General features: G+C 42.5%; 1 protein-coding gene across 1 annotated transcript; it reads left to right on the top strand.

Annotated features, from left to right (window-relative positions):
- Nucleotides 1-4,139: 4,139 nt before the first annotated feature.
- Nucleotides 4,140-8,402, top strand: HINT1 (histidine triad nucleotide binding protein 1). Its single transcript, XM_079772292.1, has 3 exons — nt 4,140-4,400; nt 6,540-6,644; nt 8,079-8,402. The coding sequence occupies exons 1-3, from the start codon at nt 4,290-4,292 to the stop codon at nt 8,241-8,243; spliced, it is 381 nt and encodes a 126-aa protein (XP_079628418.1). The 5' UTR covers nt 4,140-4,289; the 3' UTR covers nt 8,244-8,402.
- Nucleotides 8,403-10,775: the final 2,373 nt, after the last annotated feature.

Here is a 10,775-nt window from a genome sequence, read left to right as displayed (position 1 = left end):
TCCAGCCTGCTCAACTTGCTTTTGCTAGTCAAGAGGTCAGAAATAGTTTATTAGCAGCATCACGATCATAAACAATCATAAAGCATTTATTTAAATACATTTTAACTTATGATCTTGCAATCATCAGGAAAAATCTCAACTTTGTTCCCATTGTATAATCATTGTTTGCCTTTTGTACCCCCACAGCCTTTCAGGTTAGGTTAACTTCTAGGTAAAACTGACTTTATTAGAAATGAAAAGGTTTTGAGCAATGGGTCTCCAACACCCTTCCTTTTCCTTCTCTAATTTACATAACTTGAAATTTGTCATGAAAATAGCAAGGTAATTATCCACTTTGCTTTTTTTTAGAATTAAAAATTTGTCAATTACAGTTGATATTCAATATTATTTTGTATTAGTTTCAGGTGTACAGCATAGTGGTTAGACACTTAACATCATTTACCAAGTGATCTCCCTGGTAAGGCTAGTACCCAGGTGGCACCATACATAGTTATACAATATTATTGATTATATTCCCTATGCTGTACTTTACATCTCCATGATATATTTTTTTTATATTTTATTGATTTTTTACAGAGAGGAAGAGAGAGGGATAGAGAGTTAGAAACATCGATGAGAGAGAAACATCGATCAGCTGCCTCCTGCACACCCCCCACTGGGGATGTGCCCGGAACCAAGGTACATGCCCTTGACCGGAATCGAACCTGGGACCCTTGAGTCCGCAGGCCGACGCTCTATCCACTGAGCCAAACCGGTTTCGGCTCCATGATATTTTTGAGTTGACTTTGCTTTTCTATTAAAATGCATTAGATTTGCAGAAGTGTTTAATGTAATCAAGCAATTAAACCAAATATACTAGGTACTTTCTTTTATCCAGGAAATAATAAATTAGATGATCTTGTGACATTGCATTATAGAGTCTTCTGATTGCTAATGATTAAAAAAAATGCTTATTTTCATTTCCAGATTAAGATCATAGCTCCATTTCTTGAAAGTTTATAATTTATTGTTTCAATTTCTGGCTAACTGGGGTCCTGTATTCGGTTAACCCAAACGCCTCATCAGCCAATGTTTGAAAATACATTGTTTCCATAGTGCCCAAATCAGTTCAGTCCTGAAGCTTCTTTTTTCTTAGATAAACCTCTATGGTTCCTTCAATTTTTTCATAAATGGGGTGACTGTTCTGGTTGTTCTGGGAATATGTCCTGATTGGTGTGGGACCCAGAACTGAACAGGAAATTCCAACATATTCATCATTCATGTAAGTTCATGGAGCTATTTGGTAGGCAGAATAATGGCTTACATAATTCTAGGAACTTCTGAATATGTTCCTTACATGACAAAAGGGACTTTGCAGGAGTGATTAAATTAAGGATTTTGAGGTGGGATGATTATCCTGGATTGTCTGGTGGGCCCAAGGTAATCAATCACAAGAATCCAAATAAGGGGAAGAAGGAAGCAGAGTTAGGGAGAGGTTTGAAAGACGAAAATGCTCTGCTTCTGGCTTTGAAGATAGAGGAAGGGGCCACAAACCAAGGAATGCATGTGGCCTCTAGAAGCTGGACAAGGTAAGGAAACTATCCTCCCCTAGATCCTCTGGAGTACAGGCCTGTTGACACCATAATTTTAGCTCAGTGAAACCCAATTTGGGTTTCTGACTTCCAAGAAGCCATCTGCTTGTGACCTTTTCCATCTTCAAAGCCAATAGTACAGCACCTTCAATCTTAGCCTCACCCCTGCTTCCATGATCATATCTCCTTCTCTCACTCTCCCTCTCCTATGTTCCTCTTTCACTTATAAGAGCCCCTGCGATTATATTGGCCCCACCTGAAAAAAAATCCAGGAATCTCCTCACCTCAAGATCCTCAAATTAATTACACAAGCAAATCCCCTTTACCATGTAAAGTAACCTACTCATAGGCTCCTGAGATTAGGACATGACCATCTACACTGAGTGGCCAGATTATTATGATCTCTGAATGCATAATAATCTGGCCACTCAAAAAAAAAAAAAAAAATATATATATATATATATATATATATATATATATATATATATATATATTTTAGAGGCCTGGTGCATGAATTCGCGCATGGGTGGGGTCCGGGCAGCCTGGCCAGGGGGAAAGGACATGGGCAGTTGGCCGGCCTGCCTGCTGGTCAAACTCCTGGTCAAGGGGACAATTTGCATATTAGCCTTTTATTATATAGGATATACACTGAGTGGCCAGATTATTATGCGTTCAGAGATCATAATAATCTGGCCACTCAGTGTAGATAATAGTAGCTTGGATTAGGGTAGTGGAGTACAGGTGAGAAATGATTATATTCATGAAATGTGCTGAAAGTACAGACAGAAGATTTAAGGATGATTTCAAGGCTTTTGGCTTGAGCAATTCAATGAATGGCATTACAGTAGATATGGGATTCTGCAGGAGGGGACTTTTTGTTTGATTGTTTATTGTGACACAAACAATTGAAAGTAAAAATAAATTTGAAATGCCTAATAGACATCCAAATGGAGGTGGTGAGTGGGCAGTATTATATACCATAGACCAAATTGGAATTAAGGGGAGAAGTAGGTTAGATGATAAATACTGGAGAGTCATTTCTCTGTAGATGATAAAGCCCTCAGACTTAATGAAAGGTGACCATATCATTTATTATCTAAACCAGTAAATATTTTTCTTTTTAACTTTTTGACAATTTCACTCACAGAAAATTTGCATTAATAGAATTTGCAGATAACCTTTCACTCAGATTCCCCAAATGTTAACATTTTACCACAATTGCTTTATCTTTTTTTAAATCTATATATGGATGTGGGTTTTAAAAAAATCTCTTTGCTGTTTGAGAGTGAGTTGCGAACATGAAACCCCTATACTCCTAAATATTTTAGTGGGTTGTTTCCTATAAAAAAGACATTCTCTTACATCAGTGGTTCTCCAAGTATGGTTTCAGGCCCAGCAGCAACTGCATCACTGGGAAACATTTTATAAACCTAAGTTATAGAGCCCCAGCATATATCAACTGATTTTGATAATTTTGCTGCGGATATGTGAAGAAATTAGCATGATTTTCAAAACTATTATATAATTTACAGGCATTATTTAGATTTTACCAATTGTCCTACTAATGTCTTTGACAGCAAAAATAACAAATGGGGAACTTTTGATACGTAAGGGGGCTGCTATCAGTAATTTTGCCAAGACAAAGTGGTAAAATAATTTAGGGTCGTCCAGGAGGTGTAGGTAATTTTTCTTAATAAGGACACTTGGAGATTGCTAGCTAGAGAAGAGGGCCAAGAACAGAATGCATTGAGAGGCCTGGAACAGGAGGCTCACTGTAAAGGAGAAATAGCATCCAGAGAGGTTGGGGAGTGGACTATTGCTGAGGAGAGGTAATGGTCAACAGTGGCCAGTGATACCAAGAGGTCTAGTATGATAACTGGAATCACCTATAGGATTTTGTAAGCAGAGAGGTCCTCAGTGATTTTAACAAGAGGGAAATGGGCTCAGAAAAGATGAGAAATATATATATAATCTTAAAAAGGAGCAAAAATGTGGAGGAGGCTGTGGGGTTAAGGAAGGTTTAGGTACTTTAAGGTGGGGCATTTGACGTTATGTTGGTTACTGCTGGGAAAAACTCTGTACAACAGGGTAGAGAGGTTTACATACTACTGATGCCTGAATCTTACCCCCAGAGTCTGGTTGAATTGATCTGGGTTGCAGCCAGGTTTTTTTTAAGAGCTCTCCAAGTGATTTTAACGTGCAGCCCAGGTTGAGAATCACTGTTAGAGGGGGAAAAAAAAATGATGCCAGGAGGGCTTCTGTCCTGGAGCCCAGACCTACTGTAGCTGAGAAATGAAAGTGTCGCGCACGGTGTCTCGCCCAGCAAACCCTGCTCGGATTATCAAATCTTTCCAGTTACAGTATCCAGTTTTCCTCCAAGGGTCCTTAAAGCAAGCGAAAACTGGCTTATACTTGTAACTCCACTCTGAGAAACAGGAAAAAAATAAAGAAAAACGGTCTCACCGCGGCTCATGAAGCCTGGGGTCAAGCACCTCCCTCAGGGTGGGTCTCGCGGGCCGCTCCCCTCCCGCTCCCACGCGCCCGCCGCGCCCGCCGCGCCCGCCGCGCAGGTCGCCTGTGCGCAAGCGCAGAAGCAGCTCGGCCGCCGAGCAGCGGTCCCAGCGCCGCCTGGCCGCGCGCTCCCGCCGTCGGCCCGCTCCCCAGCGCCTCCCTCCTCCGGAGCTGCGCCCCCGGGAGCCTTGCGGAAGCGAGGCCGCGATGGCAGATGAGATCGCCAAGGCTCAGGCCGCTCGGCCTGGTGGCGACACGATCTTCGGGAAGATCATTCGCAAGGAAATCCCAGCCAAAATCATTTTTGAGGACGACCAGGTAGGCAACGGTGCCGCCTCGCTCGTGGGCACGCCGGTTTCCCCGGAGGGAAGAGCAGGGTGTCGGCGGCGCCGCGGGAAAGAGGAGGAACGGGACCGGCTGCTCGGCGCGGCCTCTGCCGCGGGCCCCCAGCCAGCGGCCTGCCGGCGCGTGCGGGCGCTCCGGTTACGCGTTATCTGCCCGGGCGCGGGCCCGGCCGCCTGGCGCCCGCGGGGCCGGCTTGGCGGGGTCCCGGCGCTCGTGAAGGACGCGGCGGGCCCTGGGCGCGGGCGCCCGCCCGCTCCCCGGCGGCCTCGGACCTCGCCCGGGTCAGGAATCTTACAATCTCGCCCGCGCTCTGCCTGACAGGGAGAAACCCGATCGCGCCCTGACTCGGGCCCAATCTCCGCGATCTCCCGCGCACGGCCGGCCCGCCCGCCCGGCCATCTCCGAGCCGCGTGGCGCTGGGAGGAGGGCGGAGGACACGCGTCCGGCGGGCGGCGGGGCCCCCCATCCCCCCCACCCCCCGCCCGCCTCCCAGCAGGAGCTCAGGGGCCTGCTTCGGGGTTTGCTTTCCTTGGGCGCCTCCCGGAAGCATTTTACGCCCAGAGACCGGGAATGTCGTTGTTGTTGACTTCACCGGAGGTGAAACTCGGTTTAGAAAGGCCGACTTCCTGGACTTCCACCCGTCTGTGTAAAATACCGAGTGGGCTGTTGTTTCTGTGGGTTTGGATCTCAGATAAAGCTTGGCAGGAGGTTGGCTGATTTACGTGGACCACATTCTGTAAATTTTGGTAAATTAAGAAATATGGATTACAAGAGAAACATTCATTTTATGCTGCTAGTAGTGTTCTTAGATTCAGAATGTTAGCTAAGATTTAGATTCCTCAAGGTGAACTTTATTTAAATACCTCTATTTGTCACTAGTGAGGGAAATTCTTTTGTTTTGGAGAGTGCACATTTCTTTAAAAAAATATATATATATTTATTGATTTCAGAGGAAGCGAGAGGGGAGATGGAAACATCAGTGATGAGAGAGGATCTCCGATTGGCTGCCTCCTGTACCCCCCACACCGGGGATGGGGCCCACAACCCGGGCATGTGCCCCCACCCACCGGGGGTGGAACTTGGACCTCCCCGTTCATAGGTCAGCGCTCAACCACGGAGCCACGCCAGCCACGCCAGCCACGCAGCGTGCACATTTCTTTTGAAATATTCTCAGTTGCTTTTTCATGAATGATCGTTAAAACAATGACTTTTGAACCACTGTAGTCCCAACAGTTTTAACGGCATGAAGCCATCCAAATGATTCAGCATTTTGTATGGAATACCCAGGAGAATTACTCCTGAGACAGGTAAGCAAGACAGGTTCTAAGTAGCTTTCACCTTCCGTGGGGAAAAGAGATACGAAAACGTTCTGGTAGTACCACTTGTCTCCATGCTGCTTATCCTCTTCATGCCTACAAAAGAGAACAGGTGTGTGTCTTAAATCGCTGAGTACAGTGGGAAGAAATAGGTCTTTATGTACAAATACGTGATTACAAAACTGATCACTGCAGTCAAGGCAAAAGCCCGGAAATCACACAGCCAAGGGCTCCTGACCTAGGGAAGGTGCCCAGGGGAATCGGAGAAGATACCCTCGGAAATGATATAAACTGGGAGCTGAGGAGTGAATAGCAGTTTAAGTCGGACAAAAGTTGGGGTTGAGAGGATCATTGCAGTGGAGATAACTGCACTTGAAAAAGCCATTAGGGTAGAGAGAGAGGGAGAAGGGGAATCAACCTGGAAAGGCAGACAAGGACTTGTCTATGTAATGTCTACTCATCCTTTGGATCTCGGTTAAATATTGCTACTTCAAAGTGGTTGACCCTGACCACCCAATCTAACTCAGGCTTTTCTCTGATAATCATCTCTTTCACCCTTTACCCTCACGTTGCAATATGTAGGGTTTTTGGTTAATTATACTTTTGTTTGTTTAAAGTCAGTCTTCCCATTAGACTGTCAGTTCCATGAAAAGGACCAGGAAACCACATGTATTGGATACACCACTGGTTTCCTAGCCTTTACCACAGTGTCTCCCAAGGGGTAGTGGGAAAGAGTAAGTTTAGCTTACAAGAGGCTATACTAAACTTTGATTTTTTCCCCTCCCCTTCTCCTTAGTGTCTTGCTTTCCATGACATTTCCCCTCAAGCACCAACACATTTTCTGGTGATACCTAAGAAGCATATATCCCAGATTTCTGTAGCAGAAGATGATGATGAAAATGTAAGTAAATTTACTAGCACAATTTTTATTTTCTTGCTGTTTATTTATTTATGTTTAATTCTCACCAAAAGGTATTTTTCCATTGATTTTTTTTTTTTTTTGAGAGTGGAGGGAGAGGAGGGGGTAGAGAGAGAGGCGGGGGTGGGGGTGGGGGGGAGGAAACATGATGTGAGAGACACATTGATTGGTTGCCTCCTGCACACGCCCTGACCAGGGCCGGGCCACACAACCGAGGTAGGTGCCCCTGACCCGGAGTCAAACCCAAGAGCCTTCAGTCCTGGGGCCGACGCTCTAATTACTGAGGCCAACCAGCCAGGGCTTATTTTCTTGCTTTTTAAATTGGGAGGCTAAATTTTGACCTTAAACTGAGGTTACATTTTCGTTTTACTAAGTGCATAACTGAGGGGAAAAAATCATAATGGCTTCAGTATAATATACAAATAGTTTTATTTTTTAAAGAATGAGATGCAATTGATATATTAATTTTATATACAACATAATGACTTGATATATATAGATATTATGAAACAATCACAACAATAATTGTAGTTAACATCCATCATCACAAATTATTAAGCAGAAAGGGTTCCCCATAAAGTTGATGAGATTCATTTTTCCTCAACAAAGAAATAGCATATCATATAGGAGAGGGTTCATGGACTCTTCTGTTAATACTGTTAGAAGAAAGAAAAATAATGTTTTGGTTTTGCCAAGAGGTACAGGCCTCAATTAAAACTTTTTTTTGCTAATGTTCTTTGTGGTAGATTGGATAATTGCTTGTAAATATTTATTATTCTTTAGGGGAGTATTATACTTGCTGCCTCATTGATGTGATGTTAGGACTGGTGATATGACTTGGTTTGGCCAATGAATGCAAGCAGAAATGATTTATGTTTTTTGAGTGGAAACTTTAAGAGCTAGCACATGGTTTGCCATCTTCTCTCTTCCCTCTGCCACTATAATCATTATAGAGCCTGCTCTATCAGCCTGGGTTTCAGAGAACAAGATATAGAAATAGAGCCTGGTCAACTTGTGATGAACAAGTAGTAAACACAAGGTTTTGGGGTGGTTTGTTATCACAGCTTAATCAAATCTATGCTGATACACTGCTCCATAACAAGAAAGGGATATGTCTTACGTTATTAAGAGCACTTAAATACCACTTGCAATTTGATTTAAAAATTGTTTTAATTAAGCAGATTTTTGTTTCCAATTTTTAAGTTGAAATTAGAAATGAATAAATATTTAATCTTACTGGGTTTTTACTTGTAAGTTATATTGTATTCGGGTGAAAAGAGCTTCCAAATATTTGTCCAAAGGAGTATGTTTTCACCTAGCAAATTTTAAATTTAATATTTCTTCTTGGTAGTTTATTATTTAATGACAAGAAGTTGTAAACTGCCTGTGCTTAAGAAACTTTTTCTTCTTTTCCAGCTTCTTGGACATTTAATGATTGTTGGCAAGAAATGTGCTGCTGATCTGGGCCTAAAGAAGGGTTATCGCATGGTAGTGAACGAAGGCACAGATGGGGGACAGTCTGTCTATCATGTTCATCTTCATGTTCTTGGAGGTCGGCAGATGAATTGGCCTCCTGGTTAAGCATGTTTTAGGGATACTTTTCCCTGCTGTAGGCAATGATCAGTTTTGCAAATTCTAATATGCTAAACAGTACATTTTATTTTTGCCTGTGTATGGAGTGGTCGAGGAAATAATTTCTAAAACCCATACATAATAAAAGACATCGTTGCATGTTCTGAATTCTGTTTTTGATTTATTACTTTAAAAATATATATGCTGGGATGTATGAAGGGGTGATCATAATTTGGTAGGTTTTTTTGTTTTTTCTCCCCAAGGAGGATCCACATATGTACATTGTTATAGTGGTATGACTGCTCTTTGAAGACAAATTAAAAAATTATAAATGTAGCTTTAGCTTTGAAATAAAATTTTAATCCAGGAGAAAATTTACTAAACTAGTTTTCTTATAATCTAAGAATAAAGGAATATGTGATATGATTGACCCAGAAAGTGACAGTTTTGGGTGTAGAAACAATGTTTTTTGACCAGGCCATATGTTTCCCCTGGATTGTTGGGATAATTTGGAAAGGATGAAAGTAGATTTGTCACAGAATTTTGATGACCTTGTGAAACCATACATTGGTATTTCCTTATCTAAATTCTGGCTGCATATTTATTATAAAGACTTGAAAACCTATTAGAATTGACTTCAAATTGAAAATTTATAGTTTTGAATGTGTATGTGCATGAATCTGGCTATGTGGAATAAAAGAGGGAATCTTGAGTTCTCCTTGTGTAGACTGACAACCAAACAAATATTTTCTTAATCCTCATCAGAAGACATTTTTTCCATTGATTTTTTTTTTTTTTTTTTTAAGAGAGGAAGGAGTGGGAGGGGTAGAGAGAGAGAGAGAGAAACATTGACTGGTTGCCTCCCAGTGGGGCTAGGGATCAAACTTGCAACCCTTTGCTCTGTAGGCCAACACTAACCACTGAGCAAATGCCAGGGCCAACTTTTTTTTTAGTCTTGCCATGTACCTAGCCTTTCTGAAGGCCGCTTTAGTAGGGTTTGACACATTTAATTGAAAATTGTTTTTCTTCTTAATTTTTAATTTTGTTAGTGATTTTAGAATCATTTTGGGGGGCGGGAATTAGGGAAATTGGTCATTTGTTGTCTTAAAAATAATTTTTTCCCAATTGTCATTTTTTTACTTTGTTCATGGTGTTTAAAATATTTGTACAATTAATGTATGGATTTTTATTTCATATTTTAAAAAGCCTTTTTTCCCATCACAGGAGGATTTAAAAAAATGGTTATTTTTCTCCCTAATACTTTTATGGCCTTATGTACTTTTACGACTTTTCTTAAGTGGGGGAAGGTCTGAGGAAGAGTTTTAGAGGGTTTGTGCCACTGTAAAGAGTGTAATGAGAGAAGCATTTGTATTGTAAGAGGCTTCACTCAGCTTTCTTTAGGTATATTTCCCACTGATTTAATCAAACCAGTGCTAATAAATCAGGTAGACAACTGCTAATGTGTCTTGCTGCTTGTGTCTGTGACTTTTCTGCCTAAAATGGTTCTGAGACAAAATTTTCAATGTGTGAAGGGGGTGGGGTTTCCACACAGCACCAAGTTATTCACTAGACATCAGCTGAGTGTCTTACAGTTCAACTCAGATAGCGTCAGATTCCACGGGTTAGGGGTTCAGTGCCACAAGACTCCCTGCTCCCCTTACCAGATACAAGTCCCGGTTATTACTGGTGCTTTGAACCAAACTGGCTATAAATCAGAGGTTCCTAAGACCCCTCTTTAGGTTCATTAATTTTCTAGAGCAGGCATGGGCTCTCCCTCCTGGGAGCACTCCCCTTCTCCCCCTTTCTCTTCCCCTTCCCCCACCGGTGCCTGCATCTCCTAAATTCGAAGGGACCCCATGACACTTGCAACCAGGGAAGCAATGGGCAGTGGCCCCTTGTCCTGGGCTAACCCCTGGGCCTGTCCCCTTTTCTCTGACTCGAGTGAGCTGAGAGCAGCCCTACTTTGGCTCACTTTCTTTTTTTCTTTTAAATCCTCACCCATGGATATTTTCCCTTTGATTTTTAGAGTGGAAGAGGGGAGGGGGTTAGAAACACCCATTGGTTGCCTCCCCCACACACCCTGACCCAGGCCAGGATCCAGCCTGTGAGCCTGCAACCGAGCTATGTGCTCTTGACTGGAATCGAACTCATGACCCTTCATTCCAAGTGCTGGTCCTCTAACCACTGAGCCAAACCAGTTAGAGCTTGGCTCACTTCTTTCCCATAATGTTTCTAGAGAGCCAAAACAGCTCTGCCTCGGCTCTCCTGTTGCTTCTGTCATAAGCTCTTGTTTCACTGTCCCAACTTTAATAAACATACTCTCAAAATTAAAAAAAAAACAAACTTGCTAGAGCAGCTCACAGAACTGAGAGACAGTTTCTCCCATCAAAGAATAGTGTGGAAAGGAAAATGCCAAAGAGTTACATGCCACAATTATGTCCCCTTTTGAAGGAGCTTTTCTAGAGGTCCCACAACACCTATCTTATATAATAAAAGGGTAATATGCAAATAGACTGAACGGCAGAACAACTGAACAACCAA

Source organism: Cnephaeus nilssonii (genome assembly GCF_951640355.1).
Source record: "Cnephaeus nilssonii genome assembly, chromosome: 5".
Classification (NCBI taxonomy): Eukaryota; Metazoa; Chordata; class Mammalia; order Chiroptera; family Vespertilionidae; genus Cnephaeus; species Cnephaeus nilssonii.
The sequence above is the reverse complement of the archived record's forward strand: the minus strand, read 5'-3'. Positions and strand labels throughout refer to the sequence as shown.

Coding starts and splice junctions, on each gene's coding strand:
- HINT1 (XM_079772292.1), top strand. CDS start 4,290: ATGGCAGATGAGATCGCCAAGGCTCAGGCCGCTCGGCCTGGTGGCGAC. Junction 4,401..6,539: donor TCATTTTTGAGGACGACCAG/GTAGGCAACGGT, acceptor CCTTCTCCTTAG/TGTCTTGCTTTCCATGACAT. Junction 6,645..8,078: donor CAGAAGATGATGATGAAAAT/GTAAGTAAATTT, acceptor CTTCTTTTCCAG/CTTCTTGGACATTTAATGAT.